Below are 18,762 nucleotides of genomic sequence, written 5' to 3'. Positions count from 1 at the left end.
AAAAGACACTCCAGAAAGGGAAAAAAGATCAAAGAATATAGTTGGATTGCCACTTTTCAAGAAAAAGAAGGTGAGATTATTATTTGAGAAAGTCTTACAAATAATTGAAAAGCTGTGTTATTTTCTTATTGGTGGACAATTAAATTTTTTTTGAGGGAGAAATATCCTTCTTCCTTGTAGGAACTGTAGTGTGTCATTTAAATTATTTTGGAAAAAATTAGCAGTGAAAAAGAATCTTTAAAAGTTATCCCTTTTCCTGTTTGTTTTTATATTTTTATATATGGTAACAAACATTATGTGTTCTTATGTACTAGGCATTGTGCAGTGTACAAAAGATACAAACAATATGATCTTTCTGCCCTCAAGGAGATTATACTGCCAGAGACAAGGAAATCATTGTTCCTTAAAATTTAATCTTTATTGTAATTTTTTCCATTACCATTTAGTCCCCTTAGACCCCCATCTCCCCAACAATCACCAAAAATCATTGTTTATAAAATGCAGTATTGTAAGTATACAAAGCAACATGACATAAGAAGGTGTATCAGGTTGCAAGTGACACAAAACCAAGTTGTTTGGTTTAAGTAAAATTAATTAAGTTTTGGCCCAATTAACTAATTGACTCCCATAATGAAAAGTTTAAGAAAAGGGATTCAACTTTCAGAAATGACTTGGTATAGTGTCTCAAGCAAAATCCACAGAACTTTATTTATTTTTCCATCTTTGGCCTCATTTTCTCTATTTTGGTGCAAGACTTTGCAAAGCTGTATATGCTTTTAGGTTCAAATCCAGTGGAGGGCCTGTCTATCTCTCAGTTGACTAAGCAAATTCTTCTTGTACATTGGCTATGACCTAGCTATATGCATAGTCCTGAACCAATTGCTATTGCAATGAGAAGGCAAAGCTTCACTTAGGCCCAGTTCATATTGTATAGGCACATAGATTGAGCATGAGTGAGAAATGCTTTCCCAAAACAAAACATGGGAAAAGGCTAGCAGAAGTGTAGAGAAGATAGATACAGGGATTAAAAAAAGCCAATGTACACTAGACAATGAAAGTTACTCCAGAATGTAAGATCATCCTGGAAATATGATTTGCTCATGATTAAAATTTCTAAATTTGTCAAATTTATGAGAACAAGCTGAGGTCTTTGGGAAAAAGGAAATAACAATAATTGCCATCCTCACTACTTATTACATTAATTGGGATTTTAGGTTGGGTCGGTTTCATATTAACATTAAATATTACTGTCAAAAAATAATCACATCAACCCAATCCAAGTGGTCTTTGAAAAGATAATATTATGAAAAGATCAAAATTATCAATTTGAAAGCATTTTTTCTTTGTTGGAAGAGAAAAATTTTAAATTATTAGTGCAAAAATGTGAAATTACTGCATTTTATTCTTGTACCACAAAGGTAAAAGTGGCTGTGGCACTATCTGATCTTGTCATTTATACTAAAGCTGAGAAGTTCAGAACCTTTCACCATTCAAGACAATACCAACAATTTAATGAAAGCAATTCTATTGAAGAGTCAGTAGCTCGAAAACTTTCCAAGTTGAAAGGTAAATTCTTATGATTCAAACAGTTGAAGTGTTTAAACATTATACTCACTGCTAATGTGTCAAGATGGGTCAATGATTTTTATAAAAAGTACTTTCTTGTAAAATTTCAACGTATTTAACACAATTAAAAAAAGGTTTAATGCTTAAAGCCACATTAAGTTTTATTTCACAGAACTTAACCAATAATTGACTTCTTCAAATCATGAAATTTTGATTGAGAATGTCTAGTATAGACACTTTGGTGGGTGGGGCTGTGGTAAGTAATTTATGTAGAAGAGCAGAGAGTGACAAGGCTGCACAGAAAGGCAGAACCAAGTTCCAAGTAATTTGAACTCCCGGAATCAAGGGTGAGCAAGAGAAGAGTGAAGTCTCAGTAGTTACATGATCCCTTGTGTGTTTCTGAAAGATGCCTCTGATAGCAACATAAAGATGAGACTGCCTCCAGAGAAAAGATGATGAAGGTTTATGGCAGTGAGAGCGAGCCAGGATGCACTCGTGGACTCAGCGGGCATCTAAGAGCCAGAGTTAAGTAGACCTGGAGGCTGTCTGTCTGAGGTGAAGAGAGAGGGCGTTGCACCCAGGCCAGACCACCAGGTGGCTGTGCAGAGTGCGCACTACCGTAGCACACCTGTAGAGGGACGCATCTCTGCATCTTCTTTTATCTGTCTTCAGATTCTAAATCTCAGGTGGGTTATTCTGTTTGGTAGGGCCCAAGATGCAACAAAGCCTGAGAAAGAGAATGGGAAGCAGACCCTACCCTCTTCTCAGGCTTATATGGTGGGGAATATCCTCAAATTAAAAAGGGTTGGGTCATTAACTCAACAGTCAGGTGACTCTCCAAATTTCTCTGAGAAATTGCAATCTACCATCTTGTGTAAAGACACCATGGCATGAAAATCAGCACCTGCAACTGACTTAATAAAATCTGTTGGCTTTTCAGAAATGTGGATTCTTGTATATTTTTCCGTTAACCTCATTAGACTGGCTGCCAGTACCCAAGTGTTTGGAGGTACACTTTAGCTCATCTCCCTAAACTGTCCATTAAAGAGACCCTGGATATTTTAGGGTCTTTTTTGTTTTTGTTTTTAAACTATATATTGTGAACAAATATTAATTCAGTAGAAATAGACCACAGTTAAAATAATAGGATGTAATGGAATGGAATAAAATACAATATATTGTGTACAGTAAAAATAAGTATAGTTTTCTTTATAATCTATAATTGTGTGTGTTGGGTTGTGATATAAAATATATTTTTTACTGTGAAGTCTTGTCAACAGAGTTGGAATTTGAATGACCTACTTTACTAGTCTCTGACCTTTTAAAGTATTGGATGATTTCTGTTGTTGTTCATGGGGATGGGACATTTGGGTACAGCAGAAGTAGTAATAATTCTCTCACTCTCATTATATTAAGCACTGTCTCAAACTCTGAAAAGGGACTGGGTAATTCTGAGTTATAAAGTACAGGATCACCATCTTTTTGGAAAGAGGATAGAATATTTTTCTTGGACCCAAAGTCAATATTAAATAATTAATGATGTGGGCAAATGTGTACTGCAAGGATGCTCATCATTATTTAAAAAAAAACATTAGGTTTATAATAAGAAAAATAAAAAAGAGAACTTTTGATACATGTAAATAGCCATTAAAAATATATAGTAGGTGAATATTATTGAAGTGAAATGATTTTCATGTTATCTTAGTAAGAAAAAAAATGGACATTCATGAAAGGGAATAAACAATATGATTTAATTAAAATAAGTATGTACAGCTCTGGCTGGTGTGGCTCAGTGGATTGAACACTGGCCAGTGAATCAAAAAGTTACTGGTTCAATTCCCAGTCAGGGCACATGCCTGGGTTGTAGGCCAAGTCCCCAGTTGGGGCATGCAAGAGGCAACAACATCTTGATGTTTCTCTTCCTCTCTCTCTCCCTACCCCTCTCTAAAAATAAATAAATAAAATCTTAAAAAATAAAATAAGTATGTACATATGACAAAAGAATGGAAAGATACTAAGAGATTATCAGTGGTTATTAATTGAGTGAAGAGATTATATGTAGTTTTATTTCTTATTTATTAAGTTTGATTTTCTCATTTATATAAAATGAACATAAATTACATTTATAATAACACAGCATGCTTTAATTTCTAAAGATTAATATCAGAAGGAACAAAATCTTATTATGTTAAGGTACTTTAGTGATTTTTCATATTTACCACTTTGTAGATGGAAAAACTTAAGACCGAGAAGAGTACATGTTTTACTTAAAGATAAACATCTAGTTTAGGACTGGATGAGGGATCATGATACTAGGACACATATGGTGCATTTAACATGGGTAGCTTCAAAATACACTTTGTCTCAAGGAGTATATAATTCTAAAAATGAGAGCTGATGAAGTTAACTGTAATTAATATTTACTTCAGTAAATAATTTTTTACTTGATAATGCTTCCTAAAGAATAGCGTTGAGGATGAGGGTGGCAATGATTCTGTCCTAGTTTGACCAGCAATTATAATTGACCATAGGCATCAACCATTTATATTATGACTGGTCACTTTGTTAGCAAGAATGGTTGAGAGAACAGGACCTGCCTAGTGAAAGAATAAAAACCTTGGAGAAACATAAATTTGCATTAAAAAATTTGAAGGTGTGTCCAATGGTAACAGATGTAAATTAGCTTTGCATCTTAAGTGGTTTAAATAGAATATATAAAAATAGAAACTTATAAAGAATACATAGTTGAAACAAAGAATATACATAGGAACTCAAATAGACTGTGTATAGTAGATCTTATCTCAGTAAGAAACACATTTGAAATAATCAAAAGTATTGGGAGGTAGCAAACTCTCTTTCAATAGAAGGATGCAAACAGAATGAAATAATGAATGAGCTTTGAGGGAAGATCTTGTGGTGGTTAGGGTTGACAGACAGCTGAACTGTATAACTTTAACATTGATTTCAACCCTGATAATCTACTAAATATTCAACTGGGTTAGTTTTATGGCTCCATATAGTTTTATATGACTTATATGTGATCCTGTCGTAATGTGAAAACCAAAGAAAAGGCAAAATGTGGAATAATACTACTCTCATTTAAAAAAATGGATGTATTTTATTTTGGAATTTAATATATCTTTATGTCAAAGTAAAATTAACTTGAATGTAAAAAACCCCAAATATGTTACCTAATCATTTTTCTCAAGTGAATGATCACTGTGCATAAAATTGTGTAATAAATTATTATTACCTCTTCAATGACAGTGAATTATACTGTCAAACATAAAGGCATAGATGTATTTTTATTTACATGAATTGCCAAGACAATGCATACGCTAGCTGTTGAAACTATTGTAGATTATATAATATATATAGACACAATAGTTAATTTAATTAGAAAATTTTCACAATGTTTTAATAATTTATTTTTTAGCCAATGATTTTGTTCTTCACACCAACACGTTTATTACCAGAATATACCCCAAAGCAACAAGAGCTGACTCTTCCAATTTTAATCCTCAAGAATTTTGGAATGTAGGTTGTCAAATGGGTATGTTATATAGAATATTAAGTTTTTTTGCAAAGATAAGATAAAATAAATATTGCAAATTAATGAAAGATTCTTGAAAAGAGCTTCTTATGAAGATTTTTTTTTCGAGGGCCCTGAGTATTTCTCAGTCAGGTAATAATGATGAATCATTGGTTTCAAGAGCTAAAGTTATTCCTAAACATGTTGGAGAGGTGAAAGTTGGGGGCATGCAATAAATTCATAAGGAGTTAATATGGGAAGTGAAGGAAAAGGAAAAAAGAAAACAAAATTGATGTAAGAGGAGAGTGAAGATCAAGTCCTTTGCTTGAAATATTTACTAGGGGCCTCTTCAAATTAAGTAATCTCTACCTTTTAAAATTTACACCAGCTTCAGCATTCATAGTTGAAAAGTGAATACTATTGTGTAGCTTTGTTATATGACCTTACAAGACTCTTTCTGTTCCAAATTGATCAGCTATTACAACATTGGCACCAATCTGTCAGAAAGTACCTGGTGTCACTCCTTCTTGTTGCTGGATTGTGGCAAGGCCTGTAGGTTTTCAGAGAGGGGGACAGTAAGGTGGGGGAGTGTTGGATGTGAATGGGGGTATTGCATACAGTGGCTATTTATCAGCTTCTATGGATATACTTCTATATTTTAAAAACGTTATTGCTCTGTCTCTTTCTCATTTTCTCCTCAAGTGATAACAGTATCTCTTTGGACCTGAAAGTTTATGGTATAGTTGGTGTCTTCCCTTCCTGCATTTAATGTACTGATTTTCTTTACTCTCATATTTACTGGGTGTTATCAGACATGTACATTGCTATTCTTAGTCAATACAGTGTGCCATTTTGATTCTTTGACATAAGACTATAAAATAATATACAGATTAAACTTTGAAACTCACTATTATATGTTAATATAGACATGACAAGAGACAATGTTTATAACTCATGAGTTATTTGACTCATGGGGCTTGCTCTTAAAATGTTTGAAGATGTATAACCCATGATTAGGTTTCAGTAAGTCTATTAACCTGTTTCTTTAGCTATTCTCTCTATTTCCTGAAAATGTCACAATACTTTTTTTCTCATAGTGGCCTTAAATTTCCAGACCCCTGGTCTGCCTATGGACATTCAAAATGGGAAATTTTTGGATAATGGGGGTTCTGGATATATTTTGAAACCAGAATTTCTAAGAGATACTGACAGAGAGTTTAATCCACGTGAAACACCAGAAGACAGCAATCCAGTTACACTTATGATAAGGGTAAGGTTAATAACTTTTGCTTTTCCTTTTTTGGTTATTATATGTTAGATAGTATACGTTAATATTTTGAGTTCCATTGATTTCCTTTAATGCTTTTTAAGTTTTTGTCGATCTTTTTAGGTATTACAGGTGGCTGGTATTTTAGTATCCTTCCATAGCCGAAAAATGTCTTTCTGTTGACTTTTTGCATGAATGATCACCAACCTGTGACTAGAAATACTGAGGCTAAAACTTACTCCTCTCTGAATATTGTTTATATTATTCCATTGTCTTTAGGCATTTAATATTGTGATCAAGAAATCTGAGGTCAGTCCACTCATTGCCTTGTCAATATGCTGTTTTTTTCTCCTTAACTTAAGGAGTTTTACTAGGAAATTCTAGAAGCTATTCACTTTTCTTTAATCTTAGAACTGGACTTTTGCAGTTTATGATCCCCCCACCATGTCTCTGGATATTCTTGATTACTTAGAAACAAACAAACAAGAAAAAAGTATTCACATGCTTTCCTTGAGTGTCTTCTTTTCATATTACTAATTCGTGTCAAATTTACTACTTTCCCATTCCCTCTGCATTTGCTTTTCCTCTTTATTTGATTTTATTCTTTACTGAGTCTAATATAGATGTGAATTTTTCACCTGCATTAGTAGTCCCCCCCAATTTTATGTACCTCCTATTTCTTGCTTTATATTTCTATCCAGCACTCTTTCCCTGATTACTGTCTTATTATCCCATTTCTCATTTTTGTTTTCTTACATCCTGTGTAATTTCATAGAGAGCAAAATGTATTGTTTTCCATAAAGACTCCTCAGAAACTTTCTTAGTCTTCTATAACCTAAGTGTTTTTTTCTTTTTTCTTCTTTTTTTAAAGATTTCACCAAATATTGAAAATCCAAAGCTTTCTATCTCCACTTAATTATAAGCAATTCTATTTTAGGTTGTATCTATACCTGTTGTTTGCAAATAAATTGGGTGAGTGTGGTCTCTTTAGTCCCTCTTTCTATTTAAGTAGTTGCTCCTAGAATCATATGAACCACCTCAGATTCTATTCTGGCATTTTGGCACTTACATTGCTATCCGTGGTCAATTTTATTGTGTTTCATGTCATGACTGAGTGTAGCTCTCTGCTAGTGGTACCTGGAGGTCGGGGGTGGAGAGGAAGCACCAGAACCTCCAGACCACGCTCCTCCTGCAGCGCTTCCCATCTCAGCTCCTTTTACTGCTGTGAAGTCACAGGGTTTGGGGGACCACTTTCATCCTACACACTTTCACTCTACACATTTTGTCTCAGCTGAGAAGTTTCAGAGCTGTTTTCCAGAGAAAAGAGATGTACAGCAAAGCTAAATGGGACAAAAATTATTCTGGCCACCACAGGAAACAGTGCCAGTGAAATATGTAGCTGGCTTTTCTCCTGGTCATTAGGAATTTTGTCACTCTAAAATTGGGGCATCTAGTGGGTAAGTAGAAATTGCCTACAGCACTGGTACTACCTCAAATCAATTAATTGGCACCCTTTCTAGAACCTGGCAAAGTATTGTACATTAAGGTTATTTTACAGTGTCATTATAACTTTGGTGTCCCTTTTATAATTTTGATACAAAATGAAAGAGATTAATAAATTTTTCTTTTTGATTATTACATAAGCTAAGTAGTAGACATTAATATTTTGAGTTCTGTTGAGCTCCTTTAATACCTTTTACTTTTCTGTTAATTTTTTTTGATCATGTAGGTAGATTTTATTTCAGCATCCTTTCATGTGTGAAAAAAGTATTTCTGCTGTCTTTTTGCATGGATGAAAAAATGCAAAAATTTGCATTGTTCTGGTTGTTTTAAGCAACTAGTATATTTTAGTTGTTCTAGTGAGAAGGCCTGAATACGCCACCCTTTAAGATCTCTTCTAGCTGCACACAAATCTTGCTAGGCCTCTGGGGCTTTTCTGTCTCCTTATTTCCTTACCAATTCTTTCTCGCTTTCATTTGTGGGCTCCTCTCTCTCTTCCTCCCCTAAAATATTTATGTTGCCTAAGACTTTTTCTTAATTCTGGTCTCAAACTAGATATTCTCCTTGTGTCCTTTTATCTACATTTATGGCGTCAACCACCAACAGTGCTCAAATCTTTAATCTGGCCTCATTTTGGGAATATAAAAGTACATGTTTAATAGCTTACCTAGCATCCAAACCTATTTAATCATTCTTCTGCCAAACAAAATATTAAAGCCTGAGCATTCTTTTCTAGTTAAATACACTTTTATTTAAATCTCAATGAATTAAGTTCTATGTGTTGACTCAGCTCAGGTGAAAAAATTGGGAGGCATTCTTCTCTTCCACATTTACTTTGCTTCCCATGTCCAATCCTACTGCTAAATGTCTTCCTTATCCATTCTCTCGGTCTGATGTCATTTTTTTGAGGGTCTTATTTTATGAATTTGTTACCTGTCATCACATCTATTCTTTTGGCTTCCTAAGGGGTTTTCAGGTATCCTGTATGAGTCTTCCTGATCCACCTTCCACAAGTTAATCAGAGAGATTTTGCTGCAATGCTAAGCTTTTCATGTCTACTTAGTATTTATTTGTGTCTCCTGATTCCTTTCTTAGTAGGGTCTTGGCTTACTCCTCTAATCCCATCTCTCATCACTACCAGCCTTTCGCCTTATTCTGTGACCACAGGGAAGCCTTTTCTGTCCGTGATGACACTTCCATATATTACTATTTTTTTTGACTGAATTATTCTTTTATCTTTTGCCTGCCTATTGTGTTCTGACTCTATTTCAAGACCAAGTCACTTTTTGGGGAAAGTTTTTTCCTACACTTAACTGTGTTTCATTTTCATTTTGTAGTTTTCTTCCCCCCTTTTTTATAACACCCTATGCATGCAAATACTAGACACTTACCACACTATATTATAATTTTTAATTTACTTGTGGTACTTGTCATTCTCTCCCATTTGACTGAGGGTCTTTTAAGGATAAAGACTGTGTTTTGTTCAATCCTTATCCACAGTGCCTGACACAAAGTGTTTGCTCAATACATGTAGGTTAATTGAATGGATGGTTTCTTTTTCATGTTGAGAATAATAAAGAGAACATACAGCTCCTTTATTGAGAAAGTGAAGGTGGAAGATAGTACGCACAGGTGTTTACAAATGCCATCTGTTTGTGTTGTAAGGGATCTCATGTAGGGGTGTAACTGACATGCTGTGAAACAGACAGGGTTAATAATTTTCCAGGAAAACTGCTACCCTAAGCCATGGGGGTCTTCCCTCCTGCTTTGATCATTCTAGGGAGTTTTGTGATTACATTATGACTTGTCCAAATTCTGGAGGGCATGACTTAGGAATCAAAAGAGGTAGTTTTATTAGCCTTTTTATGCCCTAGATGACGTCCTTCAACATTTCTTGTTTACTCTTTGTCTTCTTCAGACTAAGAGTCTTGAATTAGGTAAGTTATTTTCAAGTTTGACTTTATTATAAAAGGCTAAGTACGATTATTATTAATTACTTTGTTAAGTATTTTTCTGATACCCAGTCCCTAATATGAATATGAAATAATGGACTTTGTTAGACTCAGGTTGCTTATGATAATATAGAAAATGCATAATATAAAATTTATGATAAATTATCTAAACATATAATTTATACTATGATAAAATGCTACCTGGGAAATTGTGATTCTTTTTCTTACCTTTCAGAAGTAGTATTGATATTGAGTTTAATTTTTGCTGTATATATACAATATAATTTGAAAACAGTTCATGTTTCCAGAGAAACTCAGCCTGGATTATAGTAGAATGTGATTATAAAAATACTTTTAAGCAATTTTTTTAAAGAATCATAACAAATGCTTTAAAAATAAAAACACATGTTGGACCATAAGCTGGGACAATGTGGATTCTACTGTAATCACATATAGGTGAAATGGAATAATTTAGACATGTTCCTGGTATTCATCAATTGATACTTGCAAAAAGAGTTAAAATTTAAATTTTGCATTATTTTATACTTTTAATTTTTAAGGAAATTCACTTAAAAGTCTGTAAATATTTTTAGAATATATATTTTATTTTGAAATTAAATAGTGATGCAATTGGATATTCTGTTAAATTCTTGTTTTCAAATATTTTTGCACAGGTTATCAGTGGTATCCAGTTGCCTCCCAGTAGTCATTCATCATCTAACAAAGCCGACTCATTAGTGATTATAGAAATTATCGGTGTTCCAAATGATCAAGTTAAACAGCAGACCCGTGTAGTTAAAAAAAATGGTGAGCTACTAATATAGTTTTTTGAACTTTTATTAGACTTTTTGTTGGAACGCTTACAAATTTTATGTTGATAGAGTTTTGATACACATTTGTCATTTGTAAGGCAAAGGTTTTGCACTCTGTTCAAGACAATGAAAGTGTTATATACAGCAAAAGAAGTTTGATAAGGATTTAATGTTTATTTAGGTATATTTTCAGATAACAGCTACAAAAAATTTATTTGACCTGAAAAATTACTACTTTTTCATTTTGTCCTTCTTTTTATGCTTTGCCAATATTGCTGAATTAGGGGACATTTTTATGGCTGCAAAATTAACTTCTAGCCTCTGATCATTCTGATACAGCATATTACACTTTTTTATTTAACTGCTTGAATTATTTTAGATATAGATTTATAGCCTCTGACACAGGCTAAGGATGGTATAGAAATCCATGCAAGCAATATTTGGATTCATAATTCAGTCATTTTTGCAAGAAGGGAAGTGTGGGAATGGAAGAAATGACTTTGGTAGGATTTTCAGTGTTTCAGCATCTCATGATATTTTATGTAGTACAGTGCTGGCACTGTCATTTCTTCTCCGAGGTTGAAGCTATTAAGGAAGGTAGAAAATATATAGGTTTCTGGGATTGACCCTTAGTCAGGATCACTTTGGAGGAAACCTTGAAACTGATCTTTGGGTCAGAATCTTCCTTGAGTTGATATTCCCAAGATACAGTGGACTTCACTTCAGAGTCTGGAAATATGCTCCAGGCTAAGTGGCACTGACAGAAAAGCAGGTGAAGTTTTATTATTCTTTTTCTTCATCGGGTGATAATTCCCTATGATGTGCACTATCTGCCTACTCCAAGCCCTGAATACTGCTCTAGCATGATGCCTTGTGCAACATGGAAAAAGAGATTTGGTAAGTTTTGCTATGTCATCCTATGTTATTACTGGAAAGGCCATTGTGATGACCTAACTGGTACCCCTTAGAGTTGAAGCCACATTACAATAGCAGTATCCGTGACTGGTGATTGCTAACATCAGGAAGCTTTTAACATTCTTGTTCTCTCTATTCTCCTACTTGACTCTTCATGGTGAAGTGCACAGAATATTTATCTATTCATAGCAACTCTTAGAAAACAATAATATTCTTTGTGTTTTATGTAAGACATTCCCGCAGAAATCCAATTTGGTTCTTCAAATATTACTGAACCCATAATGTTAAAAAACCTGGTTCTAAGTATCAAGAAACTTAAAATCTTGGTTTCTTAAGTGTATTATTATGTATGTGCCAACTAACTCTATTATAAATAGTTTACAGTTCAGTAAGGAAATTTAGATGCAAGTAAAACTTCTATGATAAAATACTTGCTTTAAGGAAAGTACAAGAGTTGTAGTGGTAGGGGAAAATTTGGAGATAGTTCTTGGAAAATATGTAGAATTTTTTAGAGACTGAGGATAAGAACACTTAAGGAAAAAGGAATAATGTGGAGTGCTAAGCCATGGAGAAGACAAAATTCAAAAATGTTGAAGAAAAGTAAAGAAGTTCAAGATGAGTGGAATATAGGTTACTAAGAAATATTAGTGTGAGATAAGATAAGAAAGTTCTATTAGGGGTGGTCATGAAAATAATGAAAACCATGATAAGAAGTTAGAAATGTTCTCTTTTATAGAATATGAAAAAAATTAAAAAATTGAAGCAGGGATATACCACTAACAGAGTGGAGCTTTAGGAAGACTGTTTCTGCAGATTAGATAGAAAGAAGAGTATGAGAGGAAAATGAGAAATACAAAATAGAGTCAGGCTTTGATTTCACATTTAGAGATTGTAGAAGTCAAGTTATAAGGAAGGGCTGTGGCATCAGAAAATAAATGGAGGATGTATGTGAGGAAGACTAGCAAGGATAAAAGTTTATATAGATGGGCAAGAGGGATTCTAATGCATCTAGGCTACTAGGATAATGGGTAGTGTAATAAAAGACTTGAACGGCTTGGAAAAAAGATCACATTTGGATAAGGTGTGAAAGTAATTACTTTGATCATTCTAGGGAAACTATAATCATAACTCTCAAATTTGGTATTCTGTTTTACTTTTTTTGATGACTAAAATGACTTTTTCATATAATATATTTGGTTTTGTGTGTGTGTGAGAGAGAAAGATTATAGTGAAGTAGGGTTGGAGGAAGTAGAATATATCAATATAAGAATTTTGTGCAGACATTTTGTAGTGTCTATAAAGAACTGACTCTTAAATTTGGCCCTTTGTGAGATTATTTCTCTTCTTAAGAAAAGGTAATATAACCGTTATTCCATAATGAGTCAATTAGTTTAATATTTTATGGGCATAGATTGCATTCTGGATTACTTTCTAGTAAATGTGCACTTATGACCACAGATATACCATAGAAAACAGATAGCATATAATTAGCCACATTCTTCAATGCTTTGGAGATGTAACTCAAAGAATAAAAACTATTGACATGGCAGACATACATTGCCTTTCTCCATGAAAAACAATACATATTATTTCTCTCTGACCTTCTGAGTTTTATAAAGTGCATTATATTTGATCTGGATGGGAGTTTATTGATTCTATTAAATTATGTTTATTGGATGATTTAGGTCACACTGTGACATAATTTGGATTTCTTGTTTGACACTAGATTGTTATTTGGGATAATCTATTTTGCTAGAAGCCTAAGTTATTTATCAACTTTGAACTTATATGTTTTTTTGGGGAGGACAAGTTTATTGCTTTTATTTTTTATAGGTTTATTTTGATTTGAATTTATTTTAACTTGTCGCTAGTCCTTTCCTTTTAAAAAAAATATTTTATTGATTGTGCTATTACTCTTATCCCAATATTTTCCCCTTTACCCTTCTCCACCCAGAATACTCTACTCCTTCAGGCAATGCTCCCACTATTGTTCATGTCAATGAGTCATGCATAGGTTCTTTGGCTTCTCCATTTCATATACTCTACTTATATCCTAATGACTATTCTGTAACTACCTACTTGTACTTCTAAATCCCCTCCCCTTTTCACTCATTCCCCTATAGCCCCCTCTGGCAACCATCAAAATGCTCACAGGAACAGCGGTTCCGTCTCCATTCTTCTTGTTTACTTAGTTTGTGTTTTAGACTCAATTGTTGATAGATATATATTTATTGCCATTTAATTGTTCATAGTTTTGATCTTTTTTTCTTAACTAAGTCCCTTTAACATTTCATATAATATTGGTTTGGTAATGATGAACTCCTTACTTTTTTCTTGTCTTGGAAGCTCTTTATCTGCCCTTTGATTCTAAATGATGTCTTTGCTGGATAGAGCCATCTTGGCTGTAGATCTCTACTCTTCATAACTTTGAATATGTCTTGCCAATCTCTTCAAGCCTGCAAAGTTTCTTTTGAGAAATCATCTGACAGTCTTATGGGAACTCCCCTGTAGATAACTACCTGCTTTTCTCTTGCTGCTTTTAAGATTCTCTCTTTATCTTTAACCTTTAGGATTTTAATTATGATGCACCTTTGAGTGGGCCTCTTTGAATCCATCTTATTTGGGACTTTCTGTGCTTCCTGGACTTGCTTATCTATTTCCTTCACCAAATTAGGAAAGTTTTCTTTTGTTATTTTTTTCAAATAGATTTCCAATTTCTTGCTCTTTCTCTTCTTCTTCTGTCACCCCTATGATGTAAATGTTGGAATAATTAAATTTGTCCCTGAAGTTGCTTACAGTGTCCTCATACTCTTTATTATTTTTATTATTCTGATTGGTTGTTTTCTGCTTATTGTTATGTTCCAAATCATTTATTTGATTCTTGGCTTCATCCACTCCATTGTTGCTTCCCTGTAAATTGTCCTTTGTTTCAGTTAGTGAATCCTTTGTTTCTGACTTGATCTTTCTTATGCTGTTGAGGTCCTCACTCAGCTACTTGAGCCTCCTTATAACCAATGTTTTGAACTCTGTATTTGATAGATTGCTTACCTCCATCTATTTTAGTTTTTTTTTTGAGTTTTGATCTGTTCTTTCATCTGGGTAATGTTTATTTATCTTCTCAATTTTGGCAACCTTCTTGTCTTTGTTTCTCTGTATTAAGAAGAGCTGCCTGACTCCCTGTCTTGGTAGTATGGTCTAATGTAGTAGATGTCATGTAGGGTCCGGTGGCACTGCCTCTCCTATCATTCAAGCTGGGTACTTGAGGTACCCTCTTCATGTAGGCTGAGTACCCCCTCCTCTTGTAGTTGAGCTTTGATTGCTGTTGGCAGGTCAATGGAAGGGATTTACCCAGGTCAGTCAATTGCAAGGACTGGCTGTGACTACTGACCACCGACTTCCACCCTCTGTGAAAGATCAGCTGTGGGGGGGGGGGCAAGGTGGTGGTGCTCCATCATGCTGTGTAGCTGTCCACTGGGTATACAGGCTCTAGGATTTTCTGGATGGTATAGGCCAAAGTCATCTCCCACCTGTGTTTTTCCCAAGGCCACTCTAACTGAGCTATAGAACAATCTGAGATGGTTGCACAGGTGAACCCAAGCTGTGAATCTAGGCTGGTTGCTGCTAGTGTCCAGCCTGGGGCCACTCAGCAGGAGGTCCGGGGGCTGGGGGCTCAATGAGGCTGGCTGTTGCTTGCATGAGCCAACTAGGTATTCATATGGAAAAGCAGCTTGGGTGGATCTGTAAGTTGGGTGGGACAAAGTCTCTGGAGATCTCCACGGTGGGACAAACAGTATAGCTAGGCGGATGGAGTCTCAGATATGGCACCAGACTGATTCTCTGTGGTTCTCTGGGGGAGGGGAGGGTCCAGAAAAGGGGCAATGGCTGCTGCTTGCCTTTTTGTCTGAAAGAAAGCTGTCCTCCAGCTCTCACCTTGATGCCAGACACCTCAGTTTCTCCCTGTATGCTACTGGTGTCTTTCAAGCTACTAGCCAGCGCTGGAGCTCAGAGTGAGTGAGTCTGAGCAGGTGAGTTCATGTGTGGGTTCTTTAAGAGGAACTGCTTGGGACTCCAGAAGTTTCTGTCACCCACTCAATTTGCTCCACTGATTTTTGCAGCTATAAACTATAGAGATTTATCTTGGCACTGGAACTTTGGGCTGGGGAGTCTGCTGTTGGGTTGAGACTCCTCACTCCTCAGATATCCCTCCTGAATTTTTAATCACCACACATGGGTAGGGGACAAGCCCGTTTCACATCTCCACCTCTTCTATCAGTCTGAATAGATGTGGCTTCTTTAATTATGTAGTTGTCAGACTTCCATTCAACTTGATTTCTAACAGTTCTGAGTGATGGTTGTTCTATATTTTAGTTGTAATTTTGATGTGATTGTGTGAGGAGGTGAGCCATGTCTATCGATGTCACAATCTTGACCGGAAGTTCAACTTTGGACTTTTAGAATGAGCACTTAGTCAAACAAGATTAAGAGCTGGCTTCTGAGCACTTATTATCTAACTTTCAGTCCAACAGATACCCATGGAGCTCTCTGTGTATGATAAGATTTGGTATAGAAAAATGATGTTACTTCTTCATGTCTCAATTCTTTGTTAGTTAAATGCCTAAATACAGTAGTCAGATTGTATAATGATTAAACATTTATACTCTGAAATTAGACTTAATTTACTTAAATTATTGACCTGCCACTTAAAAGTTGTGTATATAAAACCCTTAAAAAGTTATGTAGCCTCTTTCTGGCTCAGTTTTTTCTTCTATGAGTGTGGATAGTAATAACTCTGATACCATTGTTGAGGGGATCAAACAATATTTTCTACTTAAAAGTCCTTTGAACTTCCTAGCTATAGCAAATGCCTAATAAATATTATTATTGGCATTATTATTTTCTCAATGAGTGCATTAAAAATTGAAGTGTTTTAAAATATGTTATTGTTATTAAAGTGTTTAAGAGAAAAAATTTGAAGAACAGATAAGAATTTTTCCCTGGAGATAGTGTCTATGATTTTTTAATTTTATCTATTTCTTTATGTTTCAGCTTTTAGTCCAAGATGGAATGAAACATTCACATTTATTATTCAGGTGCCAGAATTGGCATTGATACGTTTTGCTGTGGAAAATCAAAGTTTAATAGCTGGAAATGAATTTCTTGGGCAATATACTTTACCAGTTCTATGCATGAGCAAAGGTAATATTCATAAAAGTAAGATGATTGTGTTGACAGTTAATTATAATCTGAGTTTACCGAAGACATATTTATTACAAATAGCTCCATCTATGATAGCTAGATGTAAAGAAAATTTTATATACAGACATGTTTTCTTTTAGTGGAATTACAGAAATAAGAAATATGTTCTCATATGGAATGTGGGATTGGAGTGTAAGATCTCTAGGAAGACTAATTAGACAAGCTTGGCATGTATGATCATTTCTTTACATGGATCATAGAATTTTTGTCATGATTACCATAAAAAAATGAAGGATGGGAATCAGAGAGAATGGAGAAGCAGTGACTGATTCTTCCTACTTGAGAAGAAACTGGGAAACCATGACAATCATTTCTTGACTCTTTTCAGGGCTGTCTGTATATTGCAGTAACCTTGTGGGTTGATTGAAATTATACTCCCAGTCATCTCATCTCAGTACCTTTACTTTTCTAACACTATCTGAGATGTACTTGGGAAGCAGAGTCTAAAGTGGAAGGGTGGTGGCTAATTATGGAGTTGTTGCACTTTGAAGGGGGAGAAGCATGAGCTGTGTCCTCAGTGTTACTCAGCAGAAAGTCAGAAGAGAAACTTAATATATTTTATTTTTTTTTTGGAAATTAATGTACAAGAATATAACTATATAGTCAGAGCTTCTGTGGTATACTTAATAAAGTCATAATCTTTCTCAGTAGCACTATAAGGGCCATTGCTGGTTAGTTTATTTTTATTGTTCTAATTAGGTATGATTCCTTTTGCAGGTTACCGTCGTGTTCCTTTGTTTTCCAAAACTGGTGAGAGTCTTGAGCCTGCTTCACTGTTCATTTATGTTTGGTATGTCAGATAGCAACTAATAGTATATGACATGTTATTACCTATATGTCACAATAAAACAGCCAAAATAAATATTCACATATTTCTTCCTTTTTATTTTATCCTTTAATGGATTTTTATTTTATTTTATTTCTTAAATTTCATTGTTGTTCAGTTACACTTATCCCAATTTCCCCCCATTGTTCTCCCCTTCCCTGCCCACCTTCTTTTAAAAAATATAGACCAAAATAGTTATTTACAAAAAGAGTAATATTGAGCAAATTTACTTGTAAATATGCAAAATAGAGCAGTGGGAAAAAATAGAAATTTCAGAGGATCCTGACTCAGTGTGGAATTCCTGTCAGCCAGTGTCTCCTGTCCTTCTGCTGCTGAGGCTGCTCTTCCAACCAGCTTGTATAAGTTTCAATTAGTAAAATTTACAACCCTTAAAATGTCTGAATGTTTAAGATATGTTGGCATATATTTGGCAGTATAAAAGAAATGTGAAATCTAAGAGTGTTTTAACTTCTAGACACCCACTACTGTATATTATACTGGAAAAGAACTTTATTTCCTGGTATTTTGTGTCTTTTTAAAGCCTAGAGAGCAAATAGCCCCTTTGTTCTCAGGCTAGTTCTTAGATTCTGTGCACAGGATTTGGTAACCTGTAATTATACAGACATTTGTATGATTGTGCATGAAATTGATTTCCATTCAAACTGTATTCAGACTCCACATCCATAAAAGAGATCCACTATGTGGATTTTCATGTTTGGCCCTCTGAGTGAATCAGCAATATTTCTGAATCTGTACTGAATACACTTTGAATATTGTCTCTAGACCACAGATAAGGTTCCTGTGCTGCTTCATAGGCTGAGCTTATCACTGTCAGCAGGACTTTGCTTTACTAAATTTTATATATAGATTATTGTTCCTTATTAACTGTTCTTCAAAATCCAGGCTTATTACTTATTCTATCACATTGTGGCATGGTAGTGAGGTAAAAGCATTCTGCACAATTTTTCACAAATTAGGGGGCCCTCACAGGTATTTGGTGATTTCAAATCTGAACTTAATACAAAAATAACAAAAAATGACTGAGATGTACACTAATGTCACAAAAATGCAAAATAACCCATTTATTATGTTTTACTATCACCATACTTTACCCTTGGAATTAAATAGTCAAAGTA

General features: G+C 34.5%; 1 protein-coding gene across 1 annotated transcript in view; it reads left to right on the top strand.

Annotated features, from left to right (window-relative positions):
* The window catches only part of PLCZ1 (phospholipase C zeta 1), a 31,118-nt gene extending 13,515 nt beyond the window's left edge, over nucleotides 1–17,603 (top strand). The window contains exons 6-12 of the mRNA XM_090275473.1: nucleotides 6–75; nucleotides 1,415–1,566; nucleotides 5,003–5,119; nucleotides 6,196–6,368; nucleotides 10,492–10,624; nucleotides 16,591–16,740; nucleotides 17,518–17,603. Of these exons, the coding sequence (XP_090131599.1) occupies nucleotides 6–75; nucleotides 1,415–1,566; nucleotides 5,003–5,119; nucleotides 6,196–6,368; nucleotides 10,492–10,624; nucleotides 16,591–16,740; nucleotides 17,518–17,603 (881 nt within the window). The remainder of the gene's footprint in view (nucleotides 1–5; nucleotides 76–1,414; nucleotides 1,567–5,002; nucleotides 5,120–6,195; nucleotides 6,369–10,491; nucleotides 10,625–16,590; nucleotides 16,741–17,517) is intronic.
* Nucleotides 17,604–18,762: the final 1,159 nt, after the last annotated feature.

This window comes from Furipterus horrens, unplaced genomic scaffold, assembly GCF_987537825.1.
Source record: "Furipterus horrens unplaced genomic scaffold, mFurHor1.1.pri manual_scaffold_4, whole genome shotgun sequence".
Lineage (NCBI taxonomy): Eukaryota > Metazoa > Chordata > Mammalia > Chiroptera > Furipteridae > Furipterus > Furipterus horrens.
Note: the sequence above shows the minus strand (reverse complement) of the source record. Positions and strands in the feature narration are given on the sequence as shown.